The sequence below is a fragment of the Pituophis catenifer genome, unplaced genomic scaffold, assembly GCF_029215685.1.
Source record: "Pituophis catenifer annectens isolate HBS135680 unplaced genomic scaffold, rPitCat1.0.hap2 SCAF_2, whole genome shotgun sequence".
Taxonomy (NCBI): domain Eukaryota; kingdom Metazoa; phylum Chordata; class Lepidosauria; order Squamata; family Colubridae; genus Pituophis; species Pituophis catenifer.
This window is the reverse complement of record NW_027256882.1, coordinates 118,530,918-118,546,316: the sequence shown is the minus strand read 5'-3', so window position 1 is coordinate 118,546,316 and position 15,399 is coordinate 118,530,918. Positions and strand designations below refer to the sequence as shown.

Below are 15,399 nucleotides of genomic sequence, written 5' to 3'. Positions count from 1 at the left end.
GGGTCCCCTCCCCCTTTTTTGTGGGTAATCTTCCCAGGAAAGGCATTGTAACAGGATTAGAGATGGGGGGGGGGGTTTAGATAGCTTGCAGAGTTTGAAAAGAAAGAACACAACAGTATTAAAGTTACTAAACAGATGATACAGTTTCAACAAAATGGAGACACAACAGATAAGAAAAAACTGGATTCACATGCTTCAGGAAAGAGATGAACAGGTAAAACCCATTTAAACACATACAGTAAATGCAAGACTGATTTTTTTCCTTGTAAACAAACTTAAAACGTTTCCTCATAAACTTGAGTTGTTACTTTAAGATAGAGAGGGAAGGAGAAAAAAAAAACCAGAAATGAAATGAAATGCTCTCTTTAATCTGTGTTTGTTGGCCAGACAAACACAGGGCAAAGGCTCTTTCTTTCTTTTTTCTCTCTCTCCCCCATTTTCATTGCTTCAACCTTTTTTTTTTCTAACAATTTAAAATTCTTGTCTCTAGAGATCAGATACATTTTACAGTTACAATTACCTCGAGGGCGCCCAAAGACACACACACATAAAACAAAGAAGATGAAGAGAAGAAAACAGAACTCTGAGATTTCACACACACTGATCATTCCCACATAAATCTCAGTTAAATTAGGGAAGGCACAAATCTTAAACATACCACGTGGTTGCATAGAAGACAGAGAGACAAACAAACAAACAAAACAAACAAAACCCCAACATTCCTATTTATGTATTTCCCTTTTCTTTTAAGTACCTTTATTTAGCCAAATTTGTCTTCCCGGTGTTATCTCTTAGCAAAGCCCATTTTTGACACAATTTTCCTAATTTCCTTTTATCCATGCCCCTCAATATGGGCACCCGCCTGGCGTCCCAGGCCGCGAGCACTTCTTCCACAGGGGTCCCCGCCACCCGCGAACTATCGCTACCCATGACCCTTTCCTTTTCTCCAGAAGGATCACTTCGACTTAGCCGGGTGGCACGCCATCAGTTTTCAGAGAAAAAGCTCAGGGAAGGACTTCGATTCCCTTACAAAGTATGGGCCCCTTCCTCTTAGGGAATCGCCGTAGTTTTTCGGATCCAAAAAGGGGATCCGGGAGGACCTGCTGACCCCAGCAGGTGGTACTGGCACCTCCTCTCACACACACACGCTCGCCCCGTGTCTGGGCTGGACAAAACCGGGTTTCCCTTTCACAATTTATTTCCCCCCTTCACACGCTTGGCTTTCGCTCGGCTTCCATTCCTTTTAAACACAAAGTTCCACATTTGGCAACCCCCCCTTGCTTTCTCTATCCTACCGGTCATGGCTCAGTGGAGCTAGCAGTAGGCAGAGGTGCGGCTAGAGGTCACTCAAAGAGGTGAAATCAGACTGTTTTCCAGGTGGAATCCCACACACACACTTCCTCCTTCCCTTACAGAAGGCCCTGTGCTCTGGCAAAACCCCCATGCTGTCCAGACTGTTAGTCTTTCTGCGGCTAGGAAATGCACAGAGGAAGCAAGATCCAACCGTGATTGGGAGAAGGGCCTTCACTCACACACATGCAGGCATACACAAATTTCCCATGCTTTTCCATACTTTAAAATTAAAATTTAGAGGTACTCACCTTCTTTCCAAGCAGCCTTTGAGCTCAAACTCAAAACCCCTTTAAAACCTAGTTCCAAATGGCCAAGGTCCAGGAAAACATACCCACAGACTCAATGGGTCTGCTGCTAGCAAGGGAGGCTTACCTGGGCCTGGTCCATTGGTTAGGTTAGCTTGTAGTAAGGATCTCTCCGGGACTGGATGTGATATATATTTTCAACATGCTGAAGGCTGACCTTCTCTGGATATGCAATAAATACATTTATGGCCATCCATCTTACAAGAAGTGACTCTGGGCAGCAAATGGGGAAAAAATAGCATAAAAACAAACATCTATAGTGATAATAATTTCAAACTTGTGATGGTTTGTCTTTCAGATTTTACTGTGCAGTTTCTGGAAGCTAGTTAATACAAAGTAAATTTAGTTTAGAGCTACAAATATCTTGAGAGCAATCAGATTGCAACCTTCCTTCAACAGTTTCAAATAAGTAAAAGCTTAAGGCCATAAGAACTTGGATAGCAATTTCACTTTCAATTGGATATAAAAGCTCACCAGGTTCCTTTTTATCTGCATTAACGCAACCTACTTTGAACTGGGTGGCAAGTTTGAGCATGCCGTTTTTACGCATATTTCCCATGGCTTTTTAGTACATGCCTATCACACATTACCTCATTTGCAAAGATTTCTGGCTTAGAGAATCAACTAAAGTCTGTCTTGCATATTAAACCAGTAGCGTGTTACACTTGACTTTAAGAAGTTCTTTGAGGCAAAGAACAAGAAGTAAGAAATTCTGTTCATGGGGAGGCGGGTCAGGCTGTTTTCATGTTTTGTTTTGTTTTTTGCCCTGCGGCTCTAATATTTCCGGGATAGGAAAATGTACAAAGAGCAGTCTCTGGCTGCTTTCTCAGGGTGGGTGGAGATACATATATTTGCCCTGCGGCTCTAATATATATATACATGGACTCCCCGCAGTGTGTGTGTATGTGTACGCGGAGATTCCAGTTCAGAAAGTTAAGCTCCCAAAGAAGCCAGCAAAGCCTTCCCGAAGACGAAAAACTGGGTCGGGTTTGCCCCGCCCCTCTCTCTCTCCCTCCCTCCTTCCCTCCATAGCGCACGCCGTCTGCACGTCCGCAGTGAGACGCTCCTTCTGAACCCCGCCTCCCGCGGAGGAAAGGACCAATCCGCGGCTCGGCTGGAGGAAAGGGGCGGGTTTGAGCGACGGCCGCCGCCACAGTCTAGCTGAACGCGGGCGGAGGCGGCGGCTCCTACGGACCAAGGCAGGAGGGATGGTCGGGTGGGAGAAAGGGCTCCGCATCCATTTTGAGCCGGGGAGCTGCTGGCTCGAAGAGGTGAGGAAGGATTTTCAAGGCGTGTCACACACCCCACACCCCCGTCCTCTTCGCTGGCTTTTCCGTGGTAAACAAACTAACCGCGCCTCCTCGCCCTTCTTCCGGCTCGGCTGCTCGGCTTTGGCGACGGTTTCTTTGATCTTTCCTGCGGAGCGGACGACGCCCTAAAAGGGGTCCTCGAGGCTGCAAAGCTTGAGTTGGGCTCGTCCCTCTGCGCTCCGAGAGGGTTTCCTTTCCGCCGCCTGTGTTTATATGGCAGTTTTACCTCCCTGCTCTTTCCAATGTGTTGGATCGGGACGCCCATAATCCCCAGCCAGATTAGTTACGGGGGAGGGGGAGTTTTACAGCTTGTGGGGGGGGGGTTTCAAATCCAGCTTCAGGGGCGCCTGGTTGGATGAACACTTGTAAACACTCGGGGGAGGGAGCGAGGAAGCTGCGGAGGGACTTTCCTTGTTCCCGTTAGTACTGCGTGGGAGGAGAGTTGTTAAAATACACGTGATTGTTTAAATCTACTGCTCGCTGTTGAATGAAAAACAGCCTATCCGGGGAGGCGAACAGTTAAACGGCAAATGTTGCATAAAACTAAATATTCACAGTTCCATTATCATGGGCCTAGTAAAAAAAAAAATCTTTCAGCAGTAATGTGCTTCAAATGAAATTCCTAAGTTTTTTTTTTCTCTCTCATGGTTGCTCTTGGACAGACTTGGAGGCTCTTTCTCTTGACTGAGGTGGGATAATTCATTTGCATCCCTCCTCCTCCTGTAAGAATGCTTACTTTTTGCCTAGCCTGAAGTAATCATTTCCTAGTTCTTCGAGTCACAAAAAGTAAAGAAAAATGCTGATTTTATTATTTGTCAAGGGCTTTTTCTACTTCAAGGACAGACCTTGTGTTTGTTTAAAGTTGGTTTAAGTGCTTGATAGGGATATGAAATTACATTAACCCTTTGCTGATCAGCTACATTTTCAGAGCATTTATACCCTTGCTTCTAAGTTTACATGGAACCCCAGACAAATGTATGGATCAACAAAGGCAAGACAGAACTTGCTGTCAGACCTAGCAATCTAAAAAAGACAAGTCATGAAAGGAAAATACCTCTCAGTATCAACCTTGTGTAATTCCAATAACTCATTTTCATAAGCAGTTGGAATTACAATTACTGTATATCAGCTATAATTCCAGAAACCTGCCTAAAAGTCATTGATCCGTCTGGAATGGAAATGCTTTCTGAAATGCTTTCTAATTATAAGGAAGGTAAAACTTCAGTAGGATTTTTGGTAACTCTGTTTCTCCTTTCTGCCTTTAAAGAATCTTGATAGAAAAACCTACTGGTTGATAGGTAGAGAAAAGTAATTTTGTATTGTTTCATTTTTTAAAAGAAATAACCCGCCTTGGAAAGATTTTGTCTTGACAGTTTAAAGTAGAATAAAAAGAATGCATATTTTTTTTCAGTTAAACTTTTTGTAGATATCACTTTCAATCATATGCAATGAAAAGTTATAGTCATCTATATATACCCTGTTTCTCCCAAAATAAGACATCCTCTGATAATAAACCCAATTGGACTTTCGAGCGCACGCAATAAGGCCAAGTGCTTATTTCAGGGTTTAAAAAAATATAAGACAGGGTCTTATTTTTGGGGAAACACTGTAGTATGTTATTTTTCTGTATGTGTGTTAGCACTTAAACTGCCGTAGTCTGACTCATATTAATTTGATCCTGTTCTGTTATGATTCCATTAAATCTGTGACTTTAAACTTGGGGGGAAAACATACATAGTACGTTATCTTTGAAATTTGAACTTTATTTACCACACAGATTATTGTAGCTGATATTCTGTGGCTTACGTTCAATTGAATGTGTAAAAACAAGGGAAAGAGATATACAGGAGGAGCATGCAACAGTTCTGGGAAAAACACTTAATAATTTTATATGACTATAGATCATATTTTCTTTTTTTTTTAGGAAGATGTTGATATCCCAAATAGACGTGTCCTAATTACTGGTGCCACTGGACTCCTTGGCAGAGCTGTTTATAAAGAATTTAAAGCAAGTCATTGGCACACTCTTGGCTGTGGCTACAGTAGAGCTCGACCTTTGTTTGAACAAGTTAATCTTTTAGATTCTGCTGCTATTCACAGTGTAATTCAAGATTTTCAGGTGAGAATTTTTAAAGGAAAGGAAATGTTTCTTATATTGTCCAGAATTGCTCAATAATTTAACTGGTTTTCCTAAATACTAGCATATCCTATTCATTATGTAGCAGGAATATTCTGCTTTTAAACAACGGGGACTTTATTTATTTTTTTAAATGATTTAATTAGAAAAAATTATATTGCAGAAAGTAGTTTTTATTGAATTTATTAAAAGTAGGGTCATACTAGACCTACTAGTGTGATAGAATTCTTCACTTCATGTTGTATGTTTGAAATTCTTTGAAATGGAACAAGGAAATAAAACTGCTAAACAGGAAAGAATTTTGGAAGGATAAATATTGTATATATTCTGGGGGATCTCAGGTAAATTAGTCTTTCAGCAATATAACAAAGTTTTAGGTAGATAAAGGATATTTAAATGAAAGTTCAGTGGCCCTGTTTGAATGAACTTACTCATATGTGTATATTCCAGCCTCATGTGATAATACATTGTGCAGCTGAGAGAAGGCCAGATATTGTAGACAGTCAACCAGATGCTGCTGCTCAGCTCAATGTGACTGCTTCAGGAATTATAGCAAAAGAAGCAGGTAAAAATTACTGATTTTTTTTTTTAAAAAAATAAGGTTAAATTATTATCTTCTATATTCTAAGTGTAGGTAGTTCAACCAGAGTTGAAGAATTTCTGTCAGTTAATGTTTTATATCATGGTTTGTTAAAAATGGAATGTGGGACCTACTGATTGCTATTTTAAATAGAAGGTCTTTGGTATAATTCAGCAAGTTTCTAAGTGGTGTAATTTACTGAAGAACTGAAAGACAGATGGAATAGTCCCTTAGTTACACATTTAATTATGATAAATGTCTTTCAAATTTAGCTCAAGTGGAAGCATTTCTGATTTACATTAGTACAGACTATGTATTTGATGGAACAAACCCTCCATACAAGGAGAATGATGTACCAAATCCTTTAAATCTCTATGGCAGAACCAAACTAGAAGGTGAAAGAGCAGTTTTAAAAAACAATGAAGGTAAGTTTATTTTTGGGTACACATTTCCCCTTCTCTCTTTTATTATTTTATATCAGTGAGATACAATAAAAACAACAATAAATGGTAACATTACAATAAAAATATATTATTGTGGTTAAAATGAGCTAAGAAAAAGGAATGGAAAATCCAAATAATTAATACAAAAGTAGCTCAGACCTTAGATTTTATTTATTTATTTATTTATTTATTTATTTATTATATTTCTATACCGCCTTTCTCCCGTAGGACTCAAGGCGGTGTACAGTCAAGAAAAATATAGACACACAAACATCATAAAATTGCTAATTAAAATTGTTACTTAGTTTGGTCAATTAAATAAAACCCAGAATTAGATAACATTTAAAAAATCATTTGCATGTTTGTATGTTTAGCCCTGCCTGTTGGAACATCAGGGTCTTGAGGGCACGGCGGAAAGCACGGAGATTAGGGATATTCCGTATCTCCGGGGGCAGTTCATTCCAAAGGGTTGGAGCCCCCACAGAGAAGGCCCTCCCCCTGGGAGTCGCCAGTCGACATAATTTGACTGACGGTACCCTGAGTAGTCCCTCCCTGTGAGAATGAACTGGTCGGTGGGAGGCTATTGGTGGCAAAAGACGGTCTCGTAGGTACCCAGGTCCTAAGCCATGGAGCGCTTTAAAGGTGATAACTAACACCTTGAATTGCACCCGGAAGACCACCGGGAGCCAGTGCAGCTCGCGTAGGAGAGGTGTTACATGGGCGTAATGAGCTGCGCCCATAATCACCCGCGCGGCTACGTTCTGGACCAGTTGGAGCCTCCAGGTGCTTTTCAAGGGGAGCCCCATGTAGAGAGCATTACAGTAGTCCATACGGGAGGTAACTAGGGCATGAGTGACCGTGCGCAAGGCGTCCCGATCCAGAAAGGGACGCAACTGGCGGATCAGGCGAACCTGATAAAAGGCACCCCTGGCCACAGCCGTCAAATGATCTTCTAAAGATAACCGTGAATCCAGGAGGACACCCAAGTTGCGGGCCCTCTCTGTGGGGAGCAAGATCTCATCCCCTATTGTCAGTGATGGTACCAGCTGACTATACCGGGACGCCGGAAGCGACAGCCACTCGGTCTTGGAGGGGTTGAGTCTGAGCTTGTTTCTCCCCATCCAAATCCGCACGGCCTCCAGGCAACGGGACATCACAGCAAGGGCATCATTGGGGTGGTCTGGGGTGGAGATGTATAGCTGTGTGTCATCAGCATACTGATGAACACTCACCCCAAAACCACGGATGATCTCACCTAGCGGTTTTACATAAATGTTGAACAGAAGGGGTGAGAGGACTGACCCTTGCGGCACCCCACAAATAAGGTGCCTCGAGGTCGACCTCTGCCCCCCTGCCAACACAAACTGCGAACGGTCAGAGAGGAAGGAGGAGAACCACCGAAGAACAGTGCCCCCTATTCCTAACCCCTCCAGCCGGTGCAGTAAGATACCATGGTCGATGGTATCAAAAGCCGCTGAGAGATCTAATAGGACCAGGATAGAGGAGCAACCTCTGTCCCGAGCCCTCCAGAGATCATCCACCAATGCGGCCAATGCCGTTTCTGTGCTGTATCGTGACCTGAAGCCCGACTGGAACGGATCCAGATAGACAACTTCATCCAGGTATCGGGGTAGTTGTCGCGATACCTAGACCATATCAAAATGCACTTTGACATCTTTTTAATAAGATTTGAAAAAGGATTCAAGAGCCAATCTCTTGAACTCATTGACACCTAGAACGTTGTATTATTTTAATTGACCAAAATTAATTCTCCATTGAAATTCCATATTTTTGCAATGTTAATTCAATGTCACTTTTATATCTTTAACTACTATGTTCCCCCTTCACCCCCAAGTTTATGTTCACAGATTTGATGGAGTCAGAATAGAACAGGACCAAATCAATATGAGTCAGATTAGTTTAAGAGCTAACACACATACAGAAAGAATCTGATATCCATCCTTTTCTAAAATATTCTTTGGAAATTCCAGTAGAAAAGATTTCTTTTCAATTTCTTAACATCTAATTCATAAGATGGTTCACTTCTTGGATGAGAACATCTTCAAAGAAAAAACAAAGTCCAGTTGTCTCTTGAAAAAGTATCTTTGGAACAACCATGACCTGGATGACTGAGAATCTCCATAGACTTTTAGCTATGCGCTTTTGAATGGTGTAGGGATATGAATGGATTTCCAGAAAAAAAAAATGCAGACTACAGGAACCATTTGCCCTTCAGTTTGAGGTGCAAACAACACAGACACTCATCTCCAACAGCCTGCACCTGTCTTTAACAGTGAAGGCACACAGAGCAGAAAACATCCTGCAGCCAAGAAGGCCCAATATCCATTTGCACTACTCAGGTGACCTGAGGAGAGGGATAAACTTCCAGGTGGCCTCAACGACTCTCTAAAAGAATGCAAATGACCATGACCTTCAAGGAATATAAATACTTCCATTCCTCACCATCCAGTCAGAGCTGAAGAAGCTTCTTGGATGAGAAGTGAAACTACGTTTTCAAAGAAAAAACAAAGGTGAAAAAGCACCTTTGGGAAAACCATGACCTGGATGATTGAGAATCTCCATAGATTTTTTGCTAGTTGGATGTGCACATAAGAATCAACTTGCTATGTTCTTGAAGGAAAAATTTAAGGAATGAAAGAATGTTAAATAAGTGTATTATGGCTAAGTGAAAATTAAAGGAAACACTCTGAATGAGTTGTGCATTACATAGATAATAGAAATAGAAAGAAGAAAGGCTGAAATGAAATGAGCAGTTGTAAAGACTTTGTATTTTGAATTTTTAAATAATATTTCTTGTATTTCAGAACCTGTTGAATTTGCAAGGTCATGTTGGTAGTTTCCCAGGTATTATTACCTTAAGAATGCACTATGAGATATTTTATTGTCAAAGTTATGGGAAGCAAAGCTGCCTGGAGTTCATTTTGACAGTTGAAATTATTCTAGGAAACATGGCCAGAAGCGGTTTTGAAGCAGTTTCCAGCCTTTTCTTCTTTTTTTGTTCACACACCTTATGTAAAATAATTTGCCTTAGCCCAGTTAAATCCGTCCCTTTTCCATTTTTTCTATTGGTGTGAAGTTTATAGCATGCTGGGCAATTGTGTGGATATGTATTTTGATTTGTGCAACATTTATGGCTTTTCTTTCTTTTCTGTTAGGTGCTGCCATCCTTAGAATCCCTATTTTATATGGAGAAGTTGAAAAGTTGGAAGAGAGTGCTGTGACAATTATGTTTGATAAGGTACAATTCAATAACAAATCAGCCAACATGGACCACTGGCAGCAAAGATTTCCAACATACGTCAAGGATGTAGCCATTGTTTGCCAACAGCTAGCTGAGAGGAGAATGGTGGTAAGAACTTTCTTATAATGTATTATATCAAAATTTGAAGACTGCATCACATGTTCAATGTCTACATATAATTTTTTTATGTATTTGAGGTTTCAAAAATACATGCAGACTTCCTAGAACAGATAATGTCTATCTGATTATAGTCCAGCATGAACAATGTAATAAAATTCTGATTAAAACATGTGGGATACTTGTACAAAATCACGTGGTTAAAATTTTTGATACAATATATGATGCTGTAGTTAAGATTGAGATAATAGGTAAATAGCAATTCTATGGTGCCAGAACAATGGTATTGTTGGAAGATGAAAAATAAATATAGAGATTTTTTTATGCTTATCTGAAAAAAAAACACATCTAGATGATTCAAAGTTTTAAACAAAAGTCGCTTTTGTCAACTTCTCCTTCGTGTGTGTGTCTGTACATTCTGTATTTCTTTGCCAGCTTTGAAACATTTTAAAAAAATAGCTGTGATTAAAGGTGAATCTGTCTTTCTGATGTTCATTATATTTATGAAGCTTCCTGCTGTTAATCTAAATGCTGTATGTTCAGGATCTGTATTCATTTAACACTTAAAGCATCTGATAATTCTAACCAAGTATAAACGTCTAATATTCAGAGAGCTCACTGAGATTTTTTTAAATGATGTGTTATATTAATGCATCTTGGAGATCTAGAAATTATTTGTAACAATAACAACAAAAACAGTTGTAAAAAAGCTATAACTATTCTTTTGGAGAAGACATTGAGTTTTTTTCTAGTAACACTTGTATACAAAGTAACATGTAGCTGAGTTGAATACATGTATAGTCAGTATTACATTATCTAGCAGAAAAATATGTTCTAATAATGCAAAAAACACTGCATTGAATTAAATGCTGCTTCTGATATTAATTTAGTGGCTTCCCACAAAGCTTGTAATTTATATTCCCCTTCCTGGAAATGAATTCAAATTGTATGTGTTTGTTGCTTTTCCAAGGATCCATCCATTAAGGGAACATTCCACTGGTCTGGTAATGAACAGATGACCAAGTTTGAAATGGCACGTGCTATGGCTGACGCTTTCAATCTTCCTAGTAGCCACTTAAGACCAGTAAGTAATTAATCGGAATGAGCGAACTTATAGTTGGTAAACATCTAATGAAATTTTGAAATTGATAATCCAATTATTTGATCTTCCTTTGGCTCTTTGGGAAGCAATGTTTGTTTTTGTCCCTGCAATTTTAAGTGATAACCTTAAAACAATATAATTCAGAAATTTCAGCTGCAATTAAGATGGTATTTGGAAAGGATGAAAAATTGCTTTTTGATTATGGTTTCTCATAGCTCAGTGAATGACTATCTGAATTGTCCTTTTACATTGCCTTTTATGTAAACACTCACCTAATAAATGATTGCATGAAGGCAGGTGCAAGGAATTTTAGGCACCTGAGATCCTGAAAAATTAGAAAAGGAAAACTTTAAAGTATATCAAATTTATCGAATAGAGAAATGAATTCCTCTATGTCTTTTCTGTACACCTCTAGTTTCCTAGTAAAGTGAAAATTCAGGTAGAGATAGAACTCAACTTCCAACCACAATTGAGCCCAAAATTTCTGTTGCTAAGCAAGACTGGTTAAGTGAGTTTTGCCCCATTTTATGGCCTTGTCACAATTATTAAGTGAATCATTGCAGTTGTTAAATGAGTGATACTATTGCTAAGTGAATCTGGCTTCCCCATTGACTTTGCTTGTCAGAAGGTTGCAAAAGGTGATCACATGACAGCAGAACGCCACAAGCGTCATAAATATACACTTGTTGCCATGTGTCCAAATGTTGTTCACGTAACCACGAGGATGCTGCAACAGTCATAAATATGGAAAACAGTTGTGTCACTTTTTTCAGTGCCGTTATAACTTTGAATGGTCCTTAAATGAATGGTTGTAAGTCGAGCACAGCTTGTAGCAACTTTTGCTTAATTTACAGTCAAAAGCTACCTTTAGAAGCTTCTTTTCAGGAGACACAAATGACTTTAATATCTGCATGTATCTTTGATTCAGCAACTAAAATGTGGATAGATGTTTTGGCAGATAATCTGTGATTCTGTTCTGCACTTTTGGCAGATTTCAGGATTCCTTGCTGATATTATTACAATATTACAGTAAGAGAGAGAAAAGTGGTTTTGGAATGGGAGAGAGAGGATCCTTAGAAACAACTGCATTTCAGTATTTTTTTTTATTCTGAACAATAAGTACATTGGTCTTTTAAATTAAAGATTACAGATAGCCCAGTGCTGGGTGCTCCTCGTCCTAAGAATGCTCAGCTTGACTGTTCCCGTCTTCTGATGCTGGGCATTGGTCATCATACTCCGTTTCAAGTTGGGATCAAGGAATCACTTTGGCCTTTCCTCACTGACAAGAGATGGAGACAGACAGTGTTCCACTAGCTTGTAAATATTTTAGTGTAAGTATGGTATATGATGCACTTTTTTAAAAAGGGGAGAAAGAATAGTTTTGTATTCAGCATTCTGTGTTTCAAGTTGAATCAGGTAAAAAATATGGTCTTGCACTAGTGAAATTGTAAGAAGTGTTGATAAAAAAAAGTTAACCTTGTTTGAAGCTGTTAATATATGTTTGTTTATCACTGACTTATCATAAAGACGTAGTGATCTACAATTATTCCAGTCATCAGTAACATGGAAGGAGAATGTTTCCTCACATGCAATTTTTGTGTTTAAAATTGTTGGATAGAATCTCTCTTGGCATTTATTTTCCTGATTAGTATAAATAAACATTGTAATGCAGAACTTCAATGTTTCCAAATGCAATTTGAAATTAAAGTAAAAAAGCACTGGCACTGCTTTAGATATGATTTAAAAAATTCTAATAAAATAAAACTTTATTTTTGTTTGGAATGAATGTGTACTTACACTTCACCTGTTACCACATTGTACTGCATCTTGAAACTCCAGCATTGTATTAAACAGTTCACATCCCTTTCTCAAAAATGCCTTTGTAAATGCACACTTAAGGTGTATTAACTGATGTTATTTACTATATCGTAAAAGTACATTTCTCCTCACTTTAGTTAATAATATTTGAAGGAAAAAAAAATCCTGAAAACTATTCAAAGAAATATTAATTAATTAAATTCAAATAATTACAGAATTTTACTTGTTTGGGTAAAGAGAGAGCTATTGCAGAACAACTATTTGCAGGCAGTGATATCATTAAATAGTACATTATAATATTATAAAAGGCAAAACCTAAAGAATGCAAGTACTTAATAGAATTTGGAATCCGTATCCATTTTAAGTTTACTTTTTAAAATGCAAATTCAGTATTTTTACCTTAGTAATGGGAGTATTATTTACAAGGATTCTGCTAAAACAGAACATAACATACATTGTGACAGCATCTTTTACCTACTCTTTTACCTGATCTCCCAAGGTAATGCACCCAAGAAAAAAAAATTGCTTGTTCCTATGATTTTTCCTTCAAATTATGCTGATAGAGTGGCAATCTAATTAATAAAATAATTTGAGGTGTTCTGACTGTCATTTCCTTCATATAAGAAAACATTGCTTTTATTGAAGTCTTTCTAATGCTTTGCTAAATTGAAAATATAAAATTAAATAACTATCATTAACGTAATAGGTAATGATAAAAGATTTCTCCTATCCAGTTGTGTGCGACTCTGGGGGGCAGTGCTCATCTCCATTACTTAGCCAGTGACGTCTGAAGACATTTCCATGGTCTTGTGGTCAGCAGGACATCACAGCGCAGAGTGTGTGGTGAAACACGGAACGCTGTTATCTTCACACCAAGTGGTGCCTATTTATCTACTCACATTTTCATGCTTTCAAACTGCTAGGTGGGTAGGAGCTGTGGCAAGAAAGGGAGCTCAACCTTTGCACGGCACTTTCCAACTGATATTCACCTTACCTGCTGACCAGTAGTGCGTTCCAGTTACCTTCACTACTGGTTCAGAACCGGGAGCTCTCGCGTGCTTGCTTCGCTCGCGCGCAGCACTTCTGCGTATGTGAAGCAGGGGTGGGTTCTACTTACCTTTACTACCGGTTTGCAGTGGGGCCACGTGTTGCGAACCGGTAGATTCCCTGAACCGGGGCGAACCGATAGACGCTCACCTCTGCTCCTGACCCATAGCACCTCCATCACTAACATAATAAACATGTTATATTTCTTGAAAAATTTCTTATGGAAATTAGAAGCATGTTTCTTAAACTTTGAAGGAATCACAAGCATATATATTAGAATTTAATTTAATAGATATTTGGGTGTTTTAAAATACAGAATGTAGAGAATACACTTTTTTACATGTACTTCAAAATTGTTTCAAATTAATTAAAAAAACAAGATTCTTCAACTTTATCAAATTACAGATTCTTCAATAAAACCCTCTGCAATCTCAAACCAAGCTCCAGGGCCTCTTAAGTATGAAGTTTAATTATTATAAACCAACAAATTCTACATGGTATTTGAATATGTTCTTATAAGAGTTCTCTTTTTATACAACATATTAAGAAGACTAAAAAAAAATTAAAGGTTCATTCATTTACAAGAACTCTACAGACCACATCAAGCACATAGAGTAATAAAGTATTGGAGCTAATACACTCAGAACAATTTAAATATTCTTTGAAATGTATTAACAAAAAATATTAAGAATCATAAGAGAAAACTACTGAATTTACACTAATTTATAGAAATTACTATCTTATTACTTGAAACATCATAACAGAAAGTTTTATCCCTACAGTTCAGGCTGATGATGGACAGTTATTTACCTAAACAAAATGGTATTTGTATTAACTTTCATCGACTAGGGATTCTGGTAACTGCACAACAAATTATCAATTTTCTGAGAAGTACTGAAGAGATTTCTTGGGATGTTGAAATTAAATACAGCTGTTCATATTGCAAGAAGTCATAGAAATTTGGCAATATGTGAAGCTAGGGAAAGACCTTGAATCAGATGGACTTCCAAATGAATACAGGCTTATTGGCACCTACAGAGTTAGAGATTTATAATCATTTAATATTTTTATTTTCTGTTATCATTTTACGTTCCCACAAGATATACACACTAGTTCAATACTTTTGCTTGATGTGAATGCTAAAATAGCCTTTCTATCAAGGAGGCTTCATAAAGTAATGTATAATTTGGCCACATGAATCTGGATTTATTAAAAAAATAGACAAGAACCTGACTGATTAATATGGATATCGCAGCTGATGGAATTAGTTGTTCTAATTTTCTTCCTTTCATATCAAAGGAAGGCCTTTGAAATAGTACAAATCAAATTAAAGATTAAAGTTTTTCATTTTTTTTTTTGTTCATTGGATTACAGTTGGGTGTCTACCCAATAGCTAGAGTTATTAAGAATGGAATTGTTTTTCAAACTTTCAAATTATATTATGGCATCTGTAAGGATGCACTTAATTTCTTAATTTTCAATTTGTTTCCTGAACAATTGGCTTCTTTGGATAGCTATTTTCAAGATACTGAGGGTATTTGACAATGAATATAAATTGTTCTTACATGCTGATGATATCCTTGGTAACTATGCAGTGTCATTACCAAAACCTTATTTAAGTCCTATAGCATTATGGTTAATACTTTGGAACAAGGCTAATTTGCCTTTGGCAGTTTGTCCATGAATTACTGTAAGAGATTAGGATTTACCATTTGTGCAGGCTGCATAAAATATTTGGGTTTATATCTTCTTTAATTATGTCACAATATGTTAAATTCAATATATGTATACATGTAATTTAAGTAAATATAATTTGATAGTTAAAAGTCCATTAAGTCTTGGGACAAAGTTAATGTTATCTAAATAAAGTCTACACTGAGATTAATATATATTTTAAGAGATTTAAATGTTAATTCCTACTATAA

General features: G+C 38.0%; 1 protein-coding gene across 2 annotated transcripts; it reads left to right on the top strand.

Moving 5' to 3' along the window:
* The first annotated feature begins 2,817 nt into the window (after positions 1-2,817).
* On the top strand, positions 2,818-12,391 carry MAT2B (methionine adenosyltransferase 2 non-catalytic beta subunit). Of its 2 annotated transcripts, XM_070934211.1 has the most exons (7): positions 2,818-2,929; positions 4,893-5,087; positions 5,556-5,670; positions 5,958-6,110; positions 9,305-9,498; positions 10,478-10,591; positions 11,753-12,391. In XM_070934211.1, the coding sequence occupies exons 1-7, from the start codon at positions 2,867-2,869 to the stop codon at positions 11,921-11,923; spliced, it is 1,005 nt and encodes a 334-aa protein (XP_070790312.1). In that variant the 5' UTR covers positions 2,818-2,866; the 3' UTR covers positions 11,924-12,391. The 2 variants fall into 2 exon arrangements, with proteins under 2 accessions (XP_070790312.1, XP_070790313.1); XM_070934212.1 differs by lacking the exon at positions 5,958-6,110.
* Positions 12,392-15,399: the final 3,008 nt, after the last annotated feature.

Coding starts and splice junctions, on each gene's coding strand:
- MAT2B (XM_070934211.1), top strand. CDS start 2,867: ATGGTCGGGTGGGAGAAAGGGCTCCGCATCCATTTTGAGCCGGGGAGC. Junction 2,930..4,892: donor GGAGCTGCTGGCTCGAAGAG/GTGAGGAAGGAT, acceptor TTTTTTTTTTAG/GAAGATGTTGATATCCCAAA. Junction 9,499..10,477: donor TAGCTGAGAGGAGAATGGTG/GTAAGAACTTTC, acceptor TGCTTTTCCAAG/GATCCATCCATTAAGGGAAC.